Source organism: Globicephala melas, chromosome X (genome assembly GCF_963455315.2).
Source record: "Globicephala melas chromosome X, mGloMel1.2, whole genome shotgun sequence".
Classification (NCBI taxonomy): domain Eukaryota; kingdom Metazoa; phylum Chordata; class Mammalia; order Artiodactyla; family Delphinidae; genus Globicephala; species Globicephala melas.
Genome location: NC_083335.1, coordinates 34,899,799 through 34,924,061, shown reverse-complemented (window position 1 = coordinate 34,924,061; position 24,263 = coordinate 34,899,799). Strand labels below are relative to the sequence as shown.

Here is a 24,263-nt window from a genome sequence, read left to right as displayed (position 1 = left end):
GCTGTGTGTCCGGAGGTTAGAAGGAGAAACGCTGGGGCGGAGCAGGAGGGGGAAGGGCCGGGCAAAGTAGGAAAAGAAACCTCGTCCTAGTATTGAAGAGTAGGGCTGTGGCTAGAAAGGTGGGAGAAGACGCCTTCCGGGCCCCGCCCGAGTCTGCTATTTCAGGGCGGACTGGAGGAGAGGCGAACAGTAGAAGGTCACACCCAGCAGATCCCCCCCCACCAAAGCCAAGCTTGACCAGCTGCTCATCACTAGACAGGCTCGTCCATTCCCCCAAGAACTTAGCGAGGGCTGGCTAAGCGCCTACTAGGTGCCCGGTGTACAAAGAAATGCCCTGGAGAACCGGGTTGCAGGAGGTGGAGTCGGTCCAAACGGCTTCGCGGAGGAGGCGAATTCCGTAGACGGTGGTGCAAGAAGGTGGCAGTGCACGCGTGCAGGCTCTGCGAGTGCCGAACGCGAGGCAGGCCGGGGAGGAGGGGAAGGAGGCGGGGATTGAGCCCGGGGGAGGGAGGGGAGGGAGAGGCGCAAAGAGGGAGGGTGGGAGGTGTGAAGGGTGGGAGCGGCAGGGGGAACGAGGGAGGCGGGAGAGGGGAGGAGGCGAGGCGGGGTGGCCGCGGCCCGAGGGGCCGAGCCGAACCGGAGGGGGAGGTGGCGGCGGCGGCGGCGGCGAGGGGGAGGAGAGAGGGAGGGGAAGAAGGAGGAAGCAAGCGCGGCGGCTGCAGGGGGAGGAAGACGGGGAGGAGGAGCCGTGCGCGGCGGCCGCGGCAGCCGCCGGGGGAGCCGAGTGCCCGGGCGCGGGGAGCGCGGGGATCCAAGCGAGTGCCCAGCCGGGGCTGCAGGCCGACTGCCGGTGAGTGGAGCCCCGAAGGGCGCGGCTGTCAGTCCCTGGGGCCGGGCGGGAGGCGCGGGAAGATGCGGCGCCGGGATGGAGGGAGGGGGCCGGCCGGAGCCCAGCCCCCGACTGGCCCGGCCTCCCGCCCGCCTTCCCTCCCTCCCTCCCTCTCTCCCTCCCGGCTTCCTCCCGCCGTTGCCCGCGCGAGGGGGGCAGGTCCCGGGCGGGCCGCGGGCTGGGGGAGGTGCTGCACGGAGGGCGGGCGTCTGGGCCGGGGGGTGGAGCTGGGGGCTCGGGGGTGTACCCGGGGGCGGGAGGCTGGACAGGGACGGCTCTAAATTGGCTCGGAGGGGCCAGTCGGCGGCGAAGTTGCTCGCTGCGGGCAGAGACGGCCACGCGGTTGCAGGAGTAAGCGATCCCCCTGTGGCGAGTGCTTGAGACGAGGAGTCCGGCGTCCCCGCCAGCCCCGTCGCCCTCCCCGCCTGCCCGGCCCCGCCAGCTCCCCTCCTGGCCTCCGCGTGTCCCCTCGCCGTCGCCCCCGGTTCGCTCCCGCCGCGCTGCCGGGTCCCCTCGGCCCTCTCCCTGACCCTCCCGGCCTCCGACTTCCCCTGACCCCTGCTTGCTTCGCTACTGCCCCTGTTCTCCTTTTCTTCCCTCGCTAGTTACCCCTCCCCGCCTCGTAAATTCCCGATGCAATTGCCTCTTTGAGACCTTTTTTTTTTTCCTCTCCTTCCTTTTAGATTGGCCAACGGCTCGTTTCCACCCTGCCTCGTTGGTGGCCACTGGAGAAGCGCGGGGGGCTCCCCAGACAGCCGTGGGGACAAGTTAGAGCCAGCACTTTGCCCCGGGCCTCGCGTGTAGCTTCCCGTCCCCTGCTCTAGGTGCCCTGGTGTCCGGAGGGGGGTGCGGGTGCGGGGGTGTGCCCTCCGTACATGTCCCACCACCCGGGCCACCCTCTGGGCTTGTGTTCCATCTCGCTCTTGCTTCCTGCACGGTGGTCGAGGGGAACCACTTTGCATCATGTCCCGGTATAGCTACCAAAGTCTCCTGGACTGGCTCTATGGGGGCGTGGACCCCAGCTTTGCAGGCAATGGGGGCCCCGACTGTGCTGCCTTCCTCTCTTGGCAGCAGCGGCTGCTGGAAAGTGTGGTGGTCCTGACCCTGGCCCTGTTGGAGATCCTGGTGGCCCTGCGGCACATCCTGAGGCAGACGAAGGAGGACGGTAGGGGTGGCCGTGGCTGCCAGCCAGAGCAGGTGACCCAGCGGCCAGAGGAAGGCAAAGAGAGCCTGAGCAAGAATCTGCTCTTAGTAGCCCTGTGCCTGACCTTCGGGGTGGAGGTGGGCTTTAAGTTCGCCACCAAGACCGTCATCTACCTGCTCAACCCCTGTCACCTGGTCACCATGATGCATGTGAGTCTGTTGACTTCCCCCCCACCCCACCCCGGGCAGCCTCAGCCATCAGAGTCATTTGTGTGCTCAGGACACGTGGCAGTGTAGAGCACCTCATCCCTGCGGGAAGTGGGACCCTCACAAATGATTTTCCAGCGAGGCAGTTTGTGTGCGGATTTCAGACTTGGCTCTGTTCTACCTTTGCACAATGCGTCAGCTCCACGGTGGAGGTGGGCACTAGGAAAGACTAGCACTCGGGCCACGACCCCTCCCCTCCCAGGCCTGCCCTGGTCTTTCACAAGCAGGAAGTCCAGCCCCAGCCAGGTGCCCTTTCTGAATCACCAGTGGGGAACCATGGCCCATTCCCCCATTACCTCTGCCACAGTTAATTTCCCAGAGGCCTGGTGACATTCTTTCCTGGAGGTGGTCACATAAGGTTACTGGTCTCCACTGTCGTACTTTGGGGAAATCCTTTTACGGGTTTCTCTTAATGACTCTTTCATTTGGGAGTTTACGCTCCTGGGGTGAGGTCTGCCTTTGAGTTCTGCGGTGTTGGAGCAGCCCCAAGCTCCTACTAACCACTCTGAAGCCGACCCCAGGCAGACTCATGAACTTTTCTCTGTCCATGGTGAGAGGGTATTTATTTCCTGCAAACCTCTTCATCTTACCACTCTTATTCTCTCTCCTGAGGTCACGGTCCAGGGGTGCCCAGACAGCTGATTTCTTTACCTCCCATTAGTGGCGCTAAGAAAAACAAATGAGATTGAAAAGGAAAGTTGCCAGATACATAAAAATAATCTGGGTGAGGACCAAGAGCGAGACTGTCTTTCTGTACTCAGCCTGTGTAGAGAGATGTTCTAAAACTATAAAATCATAGAGGAGGAGGAAGAGGAGAAAGGGAAAAAAAAGCTTTTTTAGATTTCAAGCTGTGGAAAACCTGGTGTGTTTTATCCAGGGACAGTTTTGAAACCTGTCATTAGCATCTTGATTGCTTTTATATTTGTAGAAGGTTATTCTCAGGAGCCTTGTGATAACCCCTTGTGGGGCAGGAGGTCGAGATGCTTATCTCCATTTTAAAGGCCTGGTGGAGCCCAGGGATGGGAGGTCGCTCGCCTGCAGCCAAAAGATGAATTAGCCTTCCGGGTTGGAAAGGTAATCTACCCTCTTTGCGGAATGGCAGGCCGGTCTCTGGGGAGAGGCCGATGCTGATGGGCATGGCGCCGCCTGCTTGTGGCCGGCATGCTTGCTAGCTCTGTGTTCTAGGAACTCCTTTGATGGCAGCTTCCTAGCCTCAGTTTCCCAGTCTGTAAAATGTGAATGGCCACAAACCCCTTCCAGTCTTGCAGATGTGGCAAGGAGGTGTAGACAACTTTGGAATAAAGCAGCTCTTATGGATGGGATGGCTATAAGCATCCAGCAGAGTGGGAGTGGGTAGCATTTTCCAAAGAGGACTTCTTGGGGAGTGATGCCATTCACAGGAAACCCAGGGCTCTCCCAGCTAGACCTTCTGTGTAAATTTGAGCCTGTCCTCTTTCTTTCCTTTTTTTGATGAATGGGCTTTTTGTTAATGAAAGGAAACAACGCATCTCAGCCGCTGCTATGTGAGGCTCTTGGGACAGGAGAGCTTTTTTTTGGTTGGCAGGTGGTGAGGGTCAGAGGGTGCCTTTTCTACAAAGGGGTCTTGAGGCCTCTGACAACCACATACGTAGAAGGTCAACAAAGAACTAAATTCAGCCTGACTGGGGCTGCTGCTGGTGTGATTACATCAAACCTGGCAGCACCATGTTTTTTTTTTTAATAAAGTTATTTATTTATTTATTTAGGGCAGTGTTGGGTCTTCGTTGCTGTGCGTGGGCTTTCCTCTAGTTGCGGCGAGCGGGGGCTACTCTTTGTTGCAGTGCGCGGGCTTCTCACTGCGGTGGCTTCTCTTGTGGAGCACGGGCTCTAGGCACGCAGGCTTCAGTAGCTGTGGCACGCGGGCTCAGTAGTTGTGGCTCGTGGGCTCTAGAGTGCAGTCTCAGTAGTTGTGGTGCACGGGCTTAGTTGCTCCACGGCATGTGGGATCTTCCCGGACCAGGTCTCGAACCCGTGTTCCCTGCATTGGCAGGCGGATTCTTAACCACTGTGCCACCAGGGAAGTCCAGCACCACGGTTTTTAGTGCAGAGGGTTTTAGAGGCTTTTAGAAGACACTGGAGACTCCATTCTGGCATTAATTAGTTGTGTGACTTTGGGGAAAGTACTTTTCCTGGGTCTCAGTTCTCCCAGCTGCAAAACGAGGCAGAGTTGCATTCCTAGCTCTTGACAGCCTATGTTCTGTGATTCTTTTCTTCATAAGCAGAGTCCGGGGATGCCACAGAGACCTATTCTAGAAATGCTTTTGGCCTCCTTTCCGATTTCAGGTGGCCTTGTTCATCTTCGTTCATCTTTTGCTCCCTGTGTCTTCCCCGTAAAGTACACATGACCAGGCCACCCTTAGGGACACACGTAGATGATGTTGGCACTCGAGGCTGACAGCTGCAGAGAGACAGATGTTTGGGGAACTAGGGACTGATTCCTGTTACTTGTGCTTTTGCTGTTGTCCTGTGCTTAGCTTAAACTCTGAAGCTAGAGGGTGGGGTACAAAGAACAGAGTCAGGCTGAGGAATTCTTGGGCCAGAGCAGGATTGTACTGCTTTGTCCTTTACTCCTAAGTCACTGCTTTGTGTCATTTAAATAGTAACTTCCGGCCCAGTGGGGGACCTAGCCTGTGATGAATCCAACATTCCATACCTTACCTGTGGCTCTTCCTGGGAAGCAGGGATGTATGGATTTTTAAAAGTTCATGTGAGTCCTTAAAAGAAATTTAACAACAGATGGTTGGAAACAATTTTGACTCGGTTACAGCAATGACTAATGGTAGTAAGTATGGTTAGTAATACTTTACATTTATCTAGCTTTTAACTGTTTATAAGACACTTTCACATGCATTATCTTCTTTAGGGTTATGCTAGATAAGCTTGAGCCTGGAGAGGGGGTTGTTAAAATGTTTCCTGTGACTGTGTGTATTCCACAGGGGAGATGTTGAGTACAAAGAAATGCTTTGGCAAGTGAATTAGCTGAGTTAGGCCATACTATGGCAGTGAGTTCTGTGGAGTTCAGAGGTCCCAATAAGGAAAGGGAGACATTAGCTGAAATGAAAGCGGGAGCTTAGCAGAGGCATTTCTGATGTGTGTCTCTCAACAGGCCGACTCAATTATGGCTTTATAGAAAGGCCTTGTTCCTCAGAGCCAGTGTAAGTTTGTAACAAGGACAGTATTGCTTTAGGCCAGGAAATGGAAGAGTTGGAGGGAAAGTGGTTAGTCTCCTTATCTCCCATTTTTCAGTCTGTAAAATATTTATTTCCAAGGCCTTGTTACGCAGACCCTCATCATAGCCATGCTGCCTTTGGGTGACCGCCAGCTTTAGAAGCATAAGGAAGGGCAGTCCTTGTATCTGAGGTCTGTTCTGGATTAATATTCCCGCTGTCCGGTTTCTTTTTGGCCTCATCTGATATCTCAAGGGCCCTGGAACTGGGGTCTGGCGGAGGTTTGTATGATTACAGCAGCACCTTCCCACATCTGAGCTCAGGCCGGTGACGCTTGAGGGTTCTCGGAATCAGCAAGCACCAGGATTAACGCACTGTTATTAAACCCCTCGCTGAATATCAATGGTGTTTACCCATTGCACCAGTATTTCTTCAAGTGTGGCTAGTCCCCTTGTGCATATTATTTAGGCAGGTGTGGGTTACAGGGAATGAATTTACTGACTGATTCTGCTGTTTACCAAAAAAATCACCCAGCAAGTTAGTGGCAGAGGTGGCTTTAGAACAGAGCTGCCACAGTGGGTATTGGGGCTTTGCAGGAAGAACTTCTCATAGCTACTTAAGTCCGAAAATCTACACGTTCTTAGCAGAAGGGTTAAAATGCCAGACAATTTGACTGATCGTGTCCATAAAGACTGGTGGCCTTTTATCTCCTTTGCATCCAGTTATATTGTCTCTGTCTTAGGAACTTAACGAAAAGATCAAATTTCGGATGTCTTGCCCAATTGTCCACTTCCGGTTGGTTCTGTGTGTGTCTGTGTCAATATCTCCTGATTGGGCGCTGAACTGAGTGGGGCACAGCATATGGTGTTTAACCCTCCGTGTCTCTGTGCATAAGGCAGGCTGGATCTCAGCTGGACATTTGCCAAATAATAATTGATGCTATTGACCCTGGAACGCCAAGCCTCTGGTTTTTAGCCTGTGATACCTAGTGAGCCCCATCCTTCTTTTAGAGTTGCCATTGCTATTTTATTTTTCTGTCTTTACGATATATTAGAAGGCTGACTTCCACCAAATATGGCTAACCTGCTTTTGGCTCACTGTTTATTTTTCTACTTCTTCCCTCTTTGCTGAAAGCGTAGAATGGCACATATTCAAAATGGCCCTGAGCTTTTTGTGACACCTTTTGGAACTCACGGAATATACACGGGTGTATTCCATTTGCTCTGTGATGGATTTGTTTGAGAGAAAACCTGATAGATTTGAGAACTAGGCTTTTTGTCCCCCGCCTCCTTGACTTCAGACCAACCACACCTCCTCATCCCATCTGTTGTCTGGAGTGCTGATAACTGCTCCCGCTTGCAATTGACGTCGGTGGGGAATGGGTACAATGAGGGATCCAGCCATCTGCTGACGGCTTATCAGATGGACTGTGTCCTGTGTCATCAGTCCAGGGGGACACAAGGGGATAATGTTTATATGGGCCCCAGCGGTGAGGCATGACATTCCTTTTTAGTTTGTTTTATTTTTCCCTCAAGGAAATTTGCAGAGAATTTTTCCATCTTTCATAATTACAGTGTTTGGCGGGGGGTGGTGGTGGTGTCCATTATAAAGGGAAGTGGTGTGGATTGGTGGATTAAACAAGCCACAGACAGCCCTGGGATTTAAAATTATGATGCCAGTTTGGCTCGTGGCTTGCTAGGGAACCTGAGCAAATTATTTAACCTTTTCCTATCTCCATCTTCATGAAACGGGCCACATGGAAGCAAAGCATTTTAATCCTCTGAATAACTCTGTGGTCACTTAAACAGAGATTCCAGGTACAGCTGATCAGAGCTGGACGATGACCAATAGATTTTTACCTCCGGCTCAGAAACTGACAAACCTCAACACCTTTTCACCTTTCTTGACAGCTATGAGAATCCATTCCTCTAATCATTTCTGTTGCTTTTCTCTGGATCCTTGCCCGTGCCTGCATACCCTTCTCATGCACAGCCTATAAAACTGGGTGCTGCGGCCAGAGGTCCAGCCTACACCCAGCAGAGAGGAAAGCTTTCCTTCTCCGCCTTTTCTCACCATGCACTTGTTAATACAGCCCAGCGTGGAGCTTGCTATTAAGTAACAGCATGTGGCTGGCTCCTACTTGGGGTGACCCACAGGGTCCCTGGGTTTTTGTCCCTTTGCCATAGATGTGTCTCTTTCATCGCTGTCTTCGTGGGATCTGTCGTGAGTTCCTCCCCTCTGCAGATCCCCCTGAAGCGTCTCCTCTGTGAAACTTTCCAGTTGACCTTGGCTCCACAGTTATTCCATTCATTCCAGTAACAGCTTTTGTCCTCTTTTCCTGACCCTCTGAATATTCCTCAGACTATTTGGCTCTTCAGCATATGCCTTTGTATACATGTAGGTAATTCAGTGAGTCTTCGACTGGGTTGCTTGTTTTTGCATGTTTGTTCATTTTCCACCATTAGCGTAAACACTTTTCTTTAAGGAAAGGAGTAGTGTTTTGTTTTTTCTCTTCCCTCTGTAACTCCCTGCAGAGCTTAATACAATACATGCACATTAATTTTTTAATGTGTGCCTGGATAATGCTGGCTGACTGACTGACAGAGCTGACTGTTTTCTTCCGCTTTTTCATTTTCCCTCTGGTGGTTCTGTCTGTGTTCCCTTGAGGTCTCCTGGGCACTGTTCCTATGTCTCCTGTACCCATTAAGAGAATCTCCTGTCTGTTTTTTGAAATAGCCAGAGGAGAGAGGTGGTTTTGCCTCCAGCTCACACATCTTTTGGTTCCATCACAAAGAGCTGGTTATTAGGAACTGCAGCCCATTCTCTGCCCCAAGTATCTGCTCCCTTTCATTGCTGTGAGGAAATTACGCTGTTGGATCTTGGTCTGAAATCCCTTGGTTCGACATCTGGAAGTGTCTACTTTCTTCCTTTCCTTCTTTAATATCAGACACGTTAAAAAAACGTTATTAGTCTGGTGACTCACTTTCCATCTCTTTCTCTCCCCTTTTGTATTTTTCAGTAGGTAGCTCACTGTCGTCATACCTCACTGAAACACCCTCTGCAAGAAGAGCCAGGCTTTTCAACTTCTGGTCTTTCATATCTTTTTTTTTTACTTTATTTTTTTTTCAGCTTTGTGAGGTATAATTGACAAAGAAAATTTTAAGATATTTAAAGTGCACAACATGACGATTTGATGTACGTATGCATTGTGAAAGGATTCCCCACCCCCCATGGAGATCCATGGTCTTTCATATCTTTTGTTGAATTGAGAGCATCTTCTGCCAGTCACTGGATGACTGGACCTGAAGAGACTATGGGTGTGGAGTGCAGTGCTTCTCGAACTTTCTTTGTGAAAAATTCCCTTGGGAGCTTGTTCTAATGCAGATGCCTGGCTCTCTACTCAGGGAGTCTGAGTAGGTCTAGGGCCTGTAGGGTGAGGATGGGAATCTGCATTTATTACAAGCTCCCAAGTGATTCTGATGCTGGTGAGCATTGGACCCTGCTTGGAGAGACATTATCTAGAGGCTAAAGTATGAGGTGGGCTGTCGGTTCAAATGCTCCTCCTGACGGGTGTGAATCTGGTGGCCTTTGGGCGGGCGTTTAGTTTTCTGGTAGTACCTCAGTATTTGTGTGGGTGTTAAATAATGTGGCTGAAATTAGAGGTTGAGGGCTCCGAGAGACTGTGAGGTGGATTTTACGGTAGCTTTAGAGTTCCAGTGGCTTGTTGGGTCCCTAGGGGTTACGTCAGTGGAGGATTTCCAGTCCTTCTACACTCCCTTCCCAGCCTTCCAGTGTCTGAGATTTTGGGGAACTAACGAGAGGAAATACTGACACAGAGTTATTGCATGCTAATTTTCTATGTGCAGGACTTTTGTTTTAAATGCTCATGGGAATGTATTCATTCATGTATCCATTCAGCAAACATTTATCCAGTGCCTGTTGTGTGTCACACATTGTGCCAGGCACTGGAGATTCAAAGATAAATAAAAACCATTCTTTGCTTTCATGTTCCTCACAGTTGAGATGAGACAGGCAAGAAAAAAGATCAACTAAATTACAACATGTACGGTAACAGATTTGAACAAAGCATAGAGGACAGAGGGTCTTTTTTTTTTTCCTAGTGCAATTAAGGATAGCTTCCTAGAAGAGGTGACATTTGACTCACAAAGGAGGCATGTTAGCTCCTTGAGAGCAGAGGCCCTTGTTTGTCTTGTTTTCTATTCTAGCGCCTCAGACAGGGCCTGCCTCATAGTAGGTGCTCAGTAAACATGTATGAATGAATGAGTAGGAAGGAAGGGGTGTTGCAGGAAGGAAGGGATTCCAGATATAGGAAACAATACATATAAAGGCCCAGAGTTGCTTCCTGTGTCACAGGAAAACTTCTCAACTCTTACCTGGAGTCATTCCGTTGTTATTATCAGGGGAAGATATTTTTTCATATTTCTCCCTTGGCAAACCAAGGAATGCTCTGTCATTTCTGGCCCGTTGATAAGACAGCTGCAGTTGCCTACGAATCCTTGATAGGGGGCTTGTGAGATAGAGAATTGTGTTCTCTGTGCTGTCCCAAGGAGGGCTCACACGGTCAAAGACAGACACACAGAACACTGATGAGAGTGAGCCGACATTAAATACAGGAAGTGAGATAGCAGGCATCCCACCTGCGACCAGAAGATGATTTTTAGCAGCTCATGGGGTGCTTGCTGTCCCCACGGATTCCACAGCAGAACTGATGAAATGTGATGCTGTCCTTCTACCTTTCTCTTTTCTATTCTCTTCCCCGTTTCCAAGTCTTTCCCCCCGACCCACTCCATCCAGGTTTGCCTCTTTCCAGAGTACTCAAAGCTCCGAATCAACCCCTTGTATTGATACATTTCGAAATGCCCGTTTCATCAGAGGAGGTCATATCGCTGAGGAAATCAGGAAGAAGTCAGTTCCATTTAGGAGGTTCACACTGAAGTGCGAATGGCTCATAGACTCAACTGGGCTGGGGGAGGGCAGGCATTTCTTAAAGGGCCTTGTTACCCTTACTCTAAATGGTGGGGTGTTTTTGAGCAGGCCCAGTGTTTTTGAGCAGGTGGCCTTTCCCGTGTTCCTTACCCAGTTTTTGGCCTCCTTTCCACTCCACACCCCACCATCCCCCCGAGAACTGGGGTTATCAGTGTCTTGCTACCCTAATTGCTGGACCCCCAGGGTAAGTCTCCCTCCAGGGTGCTTGGATACAGCAGTTAAAGCTGAAGGCCTGGGGAGGATTCCTCCTCTTCTGGGTATGGTCCTCTCTGTTTACTCAGCTCTTTCCCAGGGAAAGAGTTACCAGCTAAATAGGGCATGGCTTGCATGTCCGTCAGCGTGTGCTGTGTCAGGGGACGCAGACCTGTTGCGAACCTGAGATCCTGAAGGGGAGGGTTGGGGGGATCTCTCCGGTGGCTGTGCGCTGTTGGAGCAAATGCCAGAGGAGGAAGGGTGGGATGAGTCTGGTCCTGGGCCTGTGGCTCTGTGGAAAGGGAATAGACGGGAGGTTAGAGAGGACCGGCCTGTTGGGCAGAAACAGTTCAAGCCGTGTCCTATGGGCAGGTGTTTAGGTGGGTAGAAGAGCGAGAAGCGGGATTATCTGGAGGAGAAAGGAGGCATGAACCCATTCTAATTCCATCCGGGTGCCTCCAGTCTCCCCGTCTCCATCGCACATCAGTGGTGGTGTAAACTCAGGGTGTATTTTGCCTGTGAATAGAATCGCCTTTGCCAGTCGACCAGCTGTGTTTGCAGAAAGACTGTGTGCTCAGGCTGTTGCTAGCAAAGAGACATTTCATTCAGGTGCTGATTAAATAAGGCGCAGAGCCAGGTTGCACATTAGGCCCTTAACTACGGCTCTGGGAGCCCCTGGGTAAACACTTATTAGATGTTCTGGGCAGAGTATTAGCAGAGGCTGCTGGACATGAGGTGCTTTCTTCAGAAATCAAGTTAGGGGAAATTGGCTAGGAGAGAAAGGGTCTAGAAAGGGTCTTGCTCCTCTTTTCCTAGACTCGTCAGGTCCGAGCTGCTGGCATATACATGGAAGGGCTAGACAGATTTCCTCATTGGCATTTACTTGTGAAGTTCTCACTGGGACCCGGTAGGTTTGGATTGGGACACAGCAAGGAGACTGGCCAAGTTAAGTAGGGCACTAGTAATGCCTCCTTTTCCTAATGCAAATTCAGCTTAGTGGACTGAGCTTTTGGACCATATTTCCTGGGTATGTATTTGAGCTCCATCGTCATGTGACCTTAGGCATGTTACTTACCTGCTAATCAACTTCAGTTTCACTCATCTGTAAAACGGGAGTAAAAATAGTACCTACCTAATAGAGCTGTTGCCAGGATTAAATGAAATAATTTAAATCAAGCATTTAGCAGAAGTTCTGGCTCGCTGTCAGCACTCAATAAATGTTAGCAGTTTTTCAGAGTACAGTTGGCCATCTGTAACCGTGGCTTCTACTTCTGCAGATTCAACCAAATACAGATTGCAAATATTTAGGAAAAAAAAAATTCCAGAAAGTTTGAAAACACAAAGCTTGAATTTGCTGTGCACTGGCGACTGTTTACATTTCTTTCACATTTACATTGTATTAGGTGTTATAAGTCTTTTTATACATCGTATTTCCAACTATTTACATAGCATTTACATTGTATTGGGTATTATAAGTCTTTTTATACATTGTATTTGCAACTATTTACATAGCATTTACATCGTATTAGGTATTATAAGTCATCTAGAGATTATTTAAAGTGTGTAGGAGCACGTGCGAGGTTACATGCAAATACTACACCATTTTATACAAGGGACTTGAACATTCACAGATTTTGGTATCCGTGGTGGGTCCTGGAACCAACCCCCTGCGGATAGCAAGGGACTATTGTAGTAGTAGCAGTACAATGTATTTCAAGGCATACTGGGTAGAAGCTGGCTCTAGGGTGGTAAAGGCCTGGGTTCAAATCCTACCACTGTGTAGCCCTGGGCAAGTTACTTAACCTCTCCAACCCCTAGTTTGCACATTTGTAAAACGGAATAATAATTATACCTACCCTGCAGAGCTGTTGTAAGAATAAAAGGAGAAAAAATGAGACAATACTAATAAAGCACTTAAGATAGTAGACAGTCAATAAATTTTTTGCTGTGATGTGATGCGTGATGATGGTCACAAGCTTCGTTATCCTTATTATGGCTGCTGCTGCTGTGAGCTTGGATGCCCGATGCTGGGATAAGATGATAGAGATTAGATACAGGAAGGCAGCTTTAAGAATCTCCCCCCCCCCAAAAAAAAAAAAATCTCACCCAAGAGCAGCTTCCCTGGCATCTTTGTTTCATGTGGTAGGCAAAAATATTGGTTCCATGAAGGTGGCACCCACATAATCTCTGCAGGGCAGGGTGGCTCGACTGTTGGAGGCCTAAGGACGGTTTTGTGGGGAATTTGGATGTTCCTGTAAATCACGCAGCCCTTTCTGAAGCATTTGGAGGATGGCTGTCATTGGTAGGAAGTTTGGCTTTCCAGGGACCTCTGGGCTTAATTACTGCTGCTCTTCATCAATGGGCTGGCTCTCTGGTGCCTGCTATCTTGAGATTGGTAGCCTAGGAAACCAACGAGTACATGACAGAAGTAGGAAAGGAGTGGTTTGGGTGTGGGCAGAGACAGGTGCGTGGATTTACTTTTTCCTTTTTCATTAATTTATTTTGACCGAGAGGAGTGCAACTTGCTCAAGTGCCGCCTGTTCTCAGGGTTAAGAAATTATTGGAGGAGAAAGGGCTGCTCCCAGAGCTCCTAGGAGAAAGACAGGTTAAAAGTAGACCAGTGCTTTGCCTGACATGTCAGCAAATGGACCAAAAAAAAGACAATTCAGTATCTCCCAGATATGGGAAACCTCTCTCAGTTTTGAAGAACAGTTACTCTTTCAGAACTGGGACCTCAGCCACGAGTCACTAAAGGGAGGTCCCCTTTAATTAAGTGTAGCCTTCCAGGGCCAAGGCCTGGGTCATGTGATTTCACAGCCTTGGGGTTGGAGTGCCCTATCCCACCCAGCAAGGCCATTGGAAGACCCCCAGGCATGTTCCCAAGCATTGTGGGTAAATAGGCAGTTCCTTAGGTTAAGGTCATGTTTTAATAATGTAATAATCCTGGTTCCCTGGTTGGAGCAGGCTTGGAGGGCATTCCTGAAACAAAGAGCAAGCCTGAGAAATTAGGGGAGACTGTACCAAAGGGTCTCCTTCATATCACCACTTGTTCCTTGTCGCTTTGCATTTGTCAAGAGTTTCCTTTTTTAAGTCCCAGGCACTTGAGCGTGTGCGCCTGCCTGTTGCTGCGCTTTATTCCCTGCGCCCTGCAGGAATGTTGCTCGGGGTCATGTGCATAAGTGCCTTATTATCTTCAGCACTTTTACACTTGGCCCCTTGGGCTGCCGCTGCTACCGGCTGCTGCTTCACGTGCGCCTTTCTCCCCATTTCCCGGGCCCCCAGTCGCAGGAGGACTCTCAGGGTCCCCTGAGGAAAGGGCACCCGGTTTTACCTTTGGATTTCCATTCCCCTCGCGGCCCCGCACTGGACTTTACAGTTCAGCTCTCCTCAGCATAGCCCTGCAAGCTAGCACCAAGCCAAGGTCATGTTTCCCTGTTTGCTGGTGGGGTTTCTGGCCAGTGAGCAAAGAGAAACAGATTGACTCCCCCAGCCCTGTGGCTGTCCTTCCCGGGGCGGGGCTGTCGGCGGGGAGGGGTGCTGTCTTGGCCCTGGGAAGTCAGGGGTGACCTTTAGGCCGAGGCTGCTTTCGCTTCCTGGGGAAGAATGCAAAGCCCTGTGACCCCGGTCACAGGGTCTCCTGCCTGGCTGAACGGTGTTTGGCCATACCTCACAGTCAGGGCTGTGTTTGCTCAGATGGACACACGTGGAAACCGGGCTGGGATCATCTTCCCAAGTTTCTTACTCCCCGCTTTGGGTCTGAACTGAAAAACAATTTGCAAAGTACACTGTGGTCCACACCTGTTGCTGTTTTTTTTTTTAATTCCCCTTTCCACGGCCAGTTTGCAGCAAACTGAGGATTAAGCCTGGCTCCTCCCACTTACATTTTCTCTTTAGTTTCCCTTGGGGTTGGGTTCTCACTTTCCAGTCATAACTGTCCATCGACATTAAGGACAGTTGGTGCCGCTGCTCATTTAGGGTCCTCCCTCACCCAGACCTTTTAAACACCATAAACCTGGACTAGGGTCAGATGGACAAAAAGGAGTTAAATTTAAGAGAAAGAGCTCGTTATAATTTTTGGTTATCTCTGTACACTTTGAAAGTTAGGAGTAGTAGTGATAATAATACTTGTAACATTTTGAGCATGTATTATGCTCCAGGCACTGTGCTTAAGTGTATTGCCTATATATTACCTAATTTGCAGCCTTCCACAAAAAGGTCATTTTTGTTTTATCTAATCCTTCTTTCTCTCGGTTCTAGCTGATTTCTCCTTTGGTCGCCTTATAAATACTGGAGAAAATATTCGAGCAATACTTTCCTGGGTTGAAATGGCAGAGTGATGCCAGGTCGGAGCTGAAAAAAAACCTCAGAGGTCATCTCCTCCCTCATTTTTCCAGATGAGCAAACTGAGACCCAGAGAGGTGAAGTGACTTGCCCAAAGTCGCACAGCTCAGTAGAAGCAGAGGTAGATCTCCTGACTCCCGGTTCATTGTCTCTCTCTAGTACCATACATGGCCTCCTTCCACCCCTAGCTATTCCAGCATAAAGGGAGATGGACTTTTGTTCTTGCCCACTAGTAGGCAACAGCAATCATGTGTTTTTTGAGCATCATTGTCTTACAGCCTTGAAAGTGAGGATCTCACGGCTGCAGGCCACCTCTCTGCCTGACTGCTGTAGCGACTGCTTTTCAATGTGTTTTTCTGCCCTTGCTCCCTCTCTTCCACAGAGGAGCCAGGCTGTAGTGCCACCATTGCTTGCTGCTTGTCCTGGACAGGTAGTCCAGGGAGTTGTGTACGCTCAGTTAGCCTGTATGTCAAGCCAGTGTGATCTGCTGCGAGATAACTGGTTGTTTGGAAATGAGACCCATTCACTTGGGACTATAACCGAGGTCATCATTTCTTTCCTCTAAATAGAGACCTGCATCCTCTCCTAGTGAACAGTTGTATGAGGCTCCACGGCAGGGGAGCAAAATCAGAAACTTTGTCTGGCAGAAGTGAGTGACAAAGGTCGAAGAGGGAAAAGGTCAAAATAATCTGCTAACCCAGTGGAAGAGGTCAGTTCATCTCGGTAAACAATGAAGAGTAATAGAAAGCACAGGATTAAGTATTAGACAGACGTGGGCCTTGGATGTAGGTTTCTGGCTGACAGAACCTAGTAGTTTTGGCTAGTCAGGTAGCCTCTCTGTGCCTGATCTTCTTATATGATACAAAGTGTGGTAGTTAAGAGTTCAGGCTCTGAAGTCAGACTGGCCGGGTTCAAATCTTGGCTCCGCTGCTTTCTAGCTGTGTCACTTTGGGTAAGTTACTTGACATCTCTGGGCCTGTTTTCCTTCTCTGTAAAATGGGGTTAATAGTATCTACGTTGTGGTTTTCTTGTAAGAATTCAGTACATGGCTACATGTAAAGTATTTAGATCAGTGTCTGGTGCATAGCAAGCGTAGAGTATATATGATAAATATGAGTTATGGCTGTTGTATCTGTAAGATAGGGATGATCTTTGCCCTTCATACCTCACAGTCAAGTAAAATAAGATATGTTGAACGTGTCTTGTAACTAGAAAGCACTATCTAAATAGGAAAAATCATCTTTTGGGGGCATGAACGTTCAAAGAATTATTAGCCCATTGGTTTTAGGATCAGATATTGTTGGATATTTCTTTGGTGATCTGGCCAAAGGAAGAATAGTAGGTTTATGTGTGGGGTTATATAAATGCTGGGGCCATCAAGCAATGTATGTCCTGCTTTTTCCCTCCTAGTGTACTTAAGAGTGCTTAAAAGCCAAGTAAAGTGGTTGGAGGATTTGCAGTGAAAAGCAAGGATTATGATACTTTTCCCTCATGGCCCCTATCTTAGTTAATGGCACTGCGGTCCATCAGTGACCCAGGTTAAGTCCCTTGAAACCTTGACACATTTCCATTCTTCTCTTCCATCATCATAGTCTCTGAGTCATTTTGATTCTGTCTTCCATTATTTCTCCCATCTGTCTCTTCCTTTTCTTCTTTGATTTCTCTGCCCTAATTCGTCTGGTTGTTTATCATCATCATCATCACCACCACCATCTGGCTTATTAACAGCAGCTTCCTGACTGATCTTGCCTTCTCTAGGGGTCTTTCTGCTCTGTCCATCCCTTACACTGCTGCCAGAAATGATACAAGGAAAATTCATGTTGGGTCCTGCCATTCCCTTGCTCAAAAGCCTTCAATAGCTCCCTATTGCCTTCGGCAAGGATAGTAGATATAGCTAGACAAATACACCTTACGGTGCCCCAGGCCAACCGTGCTAATCAAAACATGAGCATGCTTTCCCAACATGTGTCTCCATGTCAGTTCAGAATTGCCTTTAGCATAGTATATTAGGCAGCAACTATTACTCAGTCAAAGAGTGGCAGATAGATAAACCCTTTAGGGAAAGCCGGAACTCCTTATGATAGGATTCAGGATCTTCTATGATCTTGGTTTCAGCCGTCTTCCCAGCTTTGTCCTCTAGTATTTTTTTAAAATAAATTTATTTACTTATTTATTTTTGGCTGCATCGGGTCTTCATTGCTGCGCGCAGGCTTTCTCTAGTTGCGGCGAGCGGGGCTACTCCGTTGTGGTGTGCGGGCTTCTCATTGCAGTGGCTTCTCTTTGTTGTGGAGCACGGGCTCTAGGCACGTGGGTTTCAGTAGTTGCGGCGCGCGGGCTCAGTAGTTGTGGTGCACAGGCTCCAGAGAGTAGCCTCAGTAGTTGTGGTGCACAGGCTTCGTTGTTCCGTGGCATGTGGGATCTTCCCGGACCACGGCTCGAACCCGTGTCCCCTGCATTGGCAGGTGGATTCTTAACCACTGCGCCGCCAGGGAAGTCCCTGTCCTCTAGTATTGATACATTCTTTCATATGTGCTCTGATCCAGCCACATGTACCATGAACTTCCATGCTTCTTTGACTCTGAGTTTATACTTTGTTCATGTTGTACCCTCAGCCAGAAATACTTTCTTTTCTCTTCCCTGTTGAGATGCCAGTCATCATTCAAGGCTCAGCCTAAACATTCCCTCCTGTGAAGCTTTTTTCAAGCCTTCATGCCAGATTTAGCCATTCTTGTCTACTTTAGCATTTTATTCTGCCTTATATTACATAATTGTTTATGTCTCTCCCCCACTCCTTAGTTTGCGTGTTCCCTGAATGCAAGATCTGTGTTTTATTGATTTTTTTTTTTTCTATCCTGCACAGCATCTAGTATATGCTAGACTCCTAATTTTTAAAGAAAATTTAATCAAGTCTAGTCCATTCCCTTTGTTTTTCGGATGAGGAAACAGAGGCTTAGAGGAAGAGGTCAGGTGTTCATTCGGGGATTTGTTGAGTCTCAGATGTTTGAGACATTGAGGCTGGAATAAACAGCAGGTAATTGAGATGTGGTTGGGCTAGCAACGTGATTTAGAGAAGATGGAGGGGCAGAAGATGCAAACGTCATGGAAGCCAGGGGAGAGAAAGAAGAAAAGGATTCTGTGAAATGCCTACTTTTGTGGGCAGAAGAAAAGACTCAGTGAAGCAAAAGTGGAAAGACACCCAAGAGAGGAAGGAGTTTCATGAAGCAGGTCCTCTATTGTCATGTGAGGCAAAGAGGTTGAGACCAAGGAGGACTTGAGAAAAGGCCCTTGGAATTGGTGAGTACAGGCTGGTCCTGTGGGCAGCCGTCCACCCATTTCTAAATAGTTACCTTAGAAATGTTTGTGTGTGAAGAGTTGTGTGCACGGACGTTATGGCATCAGAGAAGACTGGGAAACAGCCTGCCAGTGGCAGAATGGTAAATCCAGCCAGTGGAGTATTGTGCAGCTTTTAAAAGGGAGGCTGATCTCTGTATTCCCTTTGAAAGATATTCACAGTATATTGTTAAAATTAAAAAATAAAAGACAGGGCTTCCCTGGTGGCGCAGTGATTGAGAGTCCGCCTGCCAATTCAGGGGACATGGGTTCGTGCCCCGGTCTGGGAAGATCCCACATGCCGCAGAGCGGCTGGGCCCGTGAGCCGTGGCTGCTGAGCCTGTGCGTCTGGAGCCTGTGCTCCGCAACGGGAGAGGCCACAACAGTGAGAGGCCCGCGTACCGGAAAAAAAAAAAAAGAAAAACTGCAGAACAGTATGTATGATAGGAACCCATTTCCTAAAAAAACAAACCACAAGCCCTTGTATATGTGCGTGTTTCTGAGCACGTTGCAAAAGCCTAGAAGAATGTGTACCAGTAGTGTTTACTCCTGAGTGATTAGGGAAAGGGGGGGGACACCCTCACTTTTTACTTAACACATTTCTGTATTGTTTGAATTTGGTGTGAGTACAAATTTCTTGAGTAATTAAGAAGAAATATTTTTGTAAAGAAAGAAAGGAGATGGTTGGCAGCCTGGGAGAGCAGTTAGTAGAAGAGAGCCAGCGGATGAAGGAAGCCGACTCACGAGAGAAGATCTGGCAACTGAGAAAGCATCATGTGTTTGGGAGGCTGTGCCCACAGGGGCCTTGCTGCCTGTGTGGCTGGCGGGAAAGGAGCTAGAGTAAGGCAGCAACCCCATGGCCAGGAGGTTCAGCTGAAAGGGGAGGGATCAAGTAGAAGAGTAGCAAGGTGGCCTAGAGGCAGGCGGAGGCTGATTAAGAAGGAATTAGAAAAGCAAACCAAAGTGGGCGTGTGTATATAAGGGGGGCAAGGGAGAGGATGGGGTCAGGGGAGAGACTGGCGGGGGGCCCAGCTGCAGTGGGAGCTGAGCACACTCATAGCTGTAAGGAAACATCCGCATGAGGCAAGGAGTAGCGCAGTTAAGAAGGGACAAATTAAATATCAACTTGAGGAGTAGAGAAGCTTCCCCCAAAAGGATGAGATCTCAGGCCAGTTCAGCCTCCAGTAGAGTGCTTGGGGCAGAGGCTGGACTAGCTAATTACCTTCTCTGACTGACCAAGGGTTAAGAAAGCCCCTCTTTAAGTTTTGCCAAAAATGTTTTGGTAGTGGCACAGTCATCTTAATGGCTCAGAGAATAGTCCGGTGAGTGACCAAAATGGGATTTCTGTGGCTTTGCAGACCTCCGAGTTATCTGCTGGACCTGTCACTAAGCTTGGGACTAAAGGTGGAGATGGAGAAGGCGGAGGCCAGGAGTCCTCAACCCTGGCTGCACCTACAGTCATTAAGCAAGCATTTAAAAATACCAATACCGGGCTTCCCTGGTGGCGCAGTGGTTGAGAGTCCACCTGCCAATGCGGGGGACGCGGGTTCGTGCCCCGGTCTGGGAGGATCCCGTGTGCCGTGGGGCGGCTGGGCCCGTGGGCCATGGCCGCTGGGCCTGCGCGTCCGGAGCCTGCGTGTCTGGAGCCTGTGCTCCGCGACGGGAGAGGCCATGGCAGTGAGAGGCCCGCGTACAGCAAAAAAATAAAAAATAAATAAAAAAATAAAAATACCAATACCTGTTCCCCTCACCCCATTCTTATCTAATTGTATGGGCTGGGGGCCTGGACACCAGCAATTTTTCAGGCTCCTCAAGTGATTTTAGTATGCAACTAGGATTAGAAGCCACAAGTGTAGAAGATGGGATTAAATGTGTTCTGAGCCTAGACTGGCCCTCGGAAGCTTGTGTGTTTGCGTGTGTGTGTGTGTGTGTGTGTGTGTGTGTATTTAACACTATTTCAATACACGTATTTTGTCCTGTGTATTCCCAAAGCCTGTGGGTGCATCACTAGTAAAGCGCTCGTCCCACTGTGTGCTAGTTAGTTGCTAGCCTATCAGGGGAGATCTAAGATCTAAGATGTAAAATTCAGGAGTTACTCAATAATAGTAACTGTGCTCACTGGGCCTCGCACTGGGTCAGGTTAACTGACTCACCCTGACTCATAAAGCTTATAGGACGAGTGCCAGCACTAGGCCCAGGTCTGCCCCTTTTGCAGTACAGAGCAGAGTGCTTGGCACCTACATGTTCAATCATTGTCACGTGAAGTGACAAGGAGCTTTGTTTTCTTGTGCAATGCTGCTTTTTATTAAAAGCCCGGGAATGGTAAAATCTGACATATTTGAAAAGCCTGGTGGGAGAGAGGCTTGCAAACTGCCTGGCATGTGGAAAGCTTATGATATGCCAGGCCCTGTGCGGTGAATCTGTATCACTCAGCATCTATTATGCAATTACTCTGAGCCGAGCATCATACTTGGGACTGTGAGATACACAGGGAATATCAGATATGGTTTCTGCTCCCCAGGGAGCTTATTATCAAGGCTCATTTATGGTCTAATTACTGCATTTTTTTTTATTTTATTTTTTTTGCGGTACGCGGGCCTCTCACTGTTGTGGCCTCTCCCGTTGCAGAGCACAGGCTCCGGACGCGCAGGCTCAGCGGCCATGGCTCACGGGCCCAGCCGCTCCGCGGCACGTGGTATCCTCCCAGACCGGGGCACGAACCCGTGTCCCCTGCATCGGCAGGCGGACTCTCAACCACTGCGCCACCAGGGAAGCCCCTAATTACTACATTTTTATGTGGATAACTTACGACAGGAAAATGATAGAGGTCAGAGGGCCTTTGGGGCAGAGGCTGGACTAGCTAATTACCTTCTCTGACTGACCGAGGGTTAAGAAAGCCCCTCTTTAAGTTTTGGTGGCCAAAAATGTTTTGGTAGTGGCACTTGGGATGGGGCAGAGCCAGGGCTGGCGTGCCGGGCTGTCTCTCTTTGAGGTCCTGTTACAGTGTTCTGTTGATCAGCTGAACGACAAGTGAACCTAATGGCCCATGTTAAAACTTTAACTAGAATTCCACTTTGTGCTTTATGCTCCCAGCTTCCTTATGGTTGAGGGAGGGGAGTTGCATTTTAGTCTTTCTTAAAACCTTGCCTGGAGAGGGCCAGCACTGGTTACCACTAGAATTATAGCTCAGGCCCAAGAGGCCTTAAAGATGGTACATTTTCCCTTTACTTAAACAGCCACTGACTCTAAGCCCTCTGTGTCTAATTATGGTACTTTTTCTACTCTTTCTAAGGGGCTTTCCCAAGCTTAGTAGGTTTATGCCTCAGTCACTCCTTTGTGTGTGTGTGTGTGTGTGTGTGTGTGTGTGAAGCTTACCTTAGAGGAAGGAGGTGTTATGTACGGTCCTGAGAATTAGTGCCGTGGGGCGGCTTCCTAGTGGTGACAGCGTCAGGCTGTTTTCTTTTAGCCCCGTTTCCTGCCGGTTTCCAAGTCCAAAATTCAGTTCCAAGTCTGGGGCTTTCTATGAAGAGTCAGGTGTAATTCAAGGTAGAGATTCTGGGTTGCTCTTCCCCGACCCCTTCCCCACACAGACAGGGTTTAGGGAGCTGACAGCTCTGCCTTCCGCTGTGCCAGGTTGTGGTAATAGTCACAACTAATATTGATTGAGCGCCCTGTGGGATCAATGCTGTTATTGGCATTTCTGTTTTACAGGTGAAGATAATAAGATTCAGAGAGGTTAGGTAACATGCCCAAGGTCATACAGCTAGAAAGTGGCCAAGCTAGGTCTGGACAGCTAGGTCTGCCTGACTCCAAGGCTGGTCTTGTTAACTATTAGGCTAGTAGAGTTTGCCATTTAAAGAGATTACCAATGACATTCTTCATATCGATGAAGAACTATCTGCCAATTTTCTGCAAGCCCATTTAAAGAACTAGTCAGATGGGAAGAGTCCCATGTAGTCGAGTTCTGTTCCACTGTGGGGCAGACTGTATTGGGAGACCTGCCGGTCACCAGCACTGCAGGGTCAGGTAAGTCACTTCCCATCTCTGGGATTCACTTTCCACATCTGTAAATGAGAGTTGGACCAGATGATGTGTAAGATCCCTCCCAGCTCATACATTTAGTGACACTTGAGTTCATTTCTCACTTCCTGGCAGGATGGAAGTCAAGGAATTGGATGAGGGATAGAATGCATCAGAACTGTAAAAGTGGGGAGAAACTCAGAGTGCTCCCAGAAGCTTCCTGGATGGGTCAGTTAACCTCAGATGGCTTTATCATGCTTAGGCAGTTACACATTTGTTCTGGTTTTCCTCAGGAATTTATAAAGAAATAGTTTCTTTTCTTTCTTTTTTTTCTTTTTTTTTTTGCGGTACGCGGGCGTCTCATTGCCGTGGCCTCTCCCGTTGCGGAGCACAGGCTCCGGACGCGCAGGCTCAGCGGCCATGGCTCACGGGCCCAGCCGCTCCGCGGCATGTGGGATCCTCCCGGACCGGGGCACGAACCCGCGTCCCCTGCATCGGCAGGTGGACTCTCAACCACTGCACCACCAGGGAAGCCTGAAATAGTTTCTTTTCAGTTAGCTCCTTCCCCACATCAAAAATTACCAGCTTTCTTAAAGTGGCTGTTATTTAATTTCAGCCCTTCGTAGTCGCTGAAAGTATTTCTAAAGATCAAGTAAAGACTGAAAGGGTAGCAGGGCACCTAAATCTGGGGTGCTCGTATTTTATTGATCTGGGTTAGAATTACTAGAATTTGTGTTCTGTTTTGCAAGAGGGCTTTGGGAGACGGTGGTTTCTAGAAGAGAAGCAATCTAAACAGAAGGTTGTACGTGCAACTTTTATCTCCCTTCAGAGTTTAAGAGCAGGTAGATCCATAACTAGGTCTAGTGTTGTTGACCTTGCACTTATCTGTTTCGTCATCAAAAATCATCTTGGATTCAAGAACACTTAAGGTTAATAATCTATAAAACCTATGTGATGCTGCAGTTAGAATGGTAACTTTGATCTTAAAAAGTATTTTTATGTTATCCTTGGGGTGTGTGGGCACGTGTGTTCTTGAACCTGGGGGCTCTTATTTTGGATCGTACGGGTATATCAATCAGCTTGCATCAGGCAGGGCTGTGAGGGGCTGCCCCCAAAGCCAGGCTCTGGTCTCCTCTTCTGCCCATTAAGATTAGGTTCTGCCATTAGGAGGAGCAAAATTATTTACTTGGGGACAGGAAGGGGAAGCCCTGACAGGTGGGCTGTGACGGCACTGGTGATTGGTGCATAGTGTGGCACAGATGTTAGCCTTGTGCTCACTGGTTCCAGGATAAAGCCCTTGGGATATTCATCACTTGTGGGCCATCAAGTCGGTTAGCCTGGCAGTGTTGCCATACAGAAGGAGTTAGGGGCTTCCCTGGTGGCACAGGTTAAGAATCCGCCTGCCAGTTCAGGGGACACAGGTTCGAGCCCTGGTCCAGGAAGATCCCACATGCTACAGAAAAACGAAGCCCGTGTACCACAACTACAGAGCCCACATGCCACAACTACTGAAGCCCGTGCACCTAGAGCCCGTGCTCTGCAGCAAGAGAAGGCACTGCCGTGAGAAGCCCGCACACTGCAATGAAGAGCAGCCCCCGCTCGCTACAACTAGAGAAAGCCCGCGCACAGCAACGAAGACTCAATGCAGCCAAAAATCAAAATGAATAAAATAAATAAATTTTAAAAAGATCTATTAAAAAAAACTACAGTAAGATACAGTGTCACTCATTAGAGTGAATAAAATCAAAAAAACTTACCAAAAAAAAAAGATATTATTAAGTTAAAAAAAAAAGGAGTTAAAAACCGGGTGGCATCAAAACCCAAGCTGCAGGCACATCGTATTCTTCAGCTACCAACCCAATTTTACG

At 48.8% G+C, this 24,263-nt stretch overlaps 1 protein-coding gene across 1 annotated transcript in view; it reads left to right on the top strand.

Annotated features, from left to right (window-relative positions):
* Window positions 1-700: 700 nt before the first annotated feature.
* The window catches only part of TMEM164 (transmembrane protein 164), a 161,823-nt gene continuing 138,260 nt past the window's right edge, over window positions 701-24,263 (top strand). Inside the window, exons 1-2 of the mRNA XM_030835750.2 lie at window positions 701-850; window positions 1,573-2,242. Of these exons, the coding sequence (XP_030691610.1) occupies window positions 1,853-2,242 (390 nt within the window). The 5' untranslated portion in view covers window positions 701-850; window positions 1,573-1,852. The remainder of the gene's footprint in view (window positions 851-1,572; window positions 2,243-24,263) is intronic.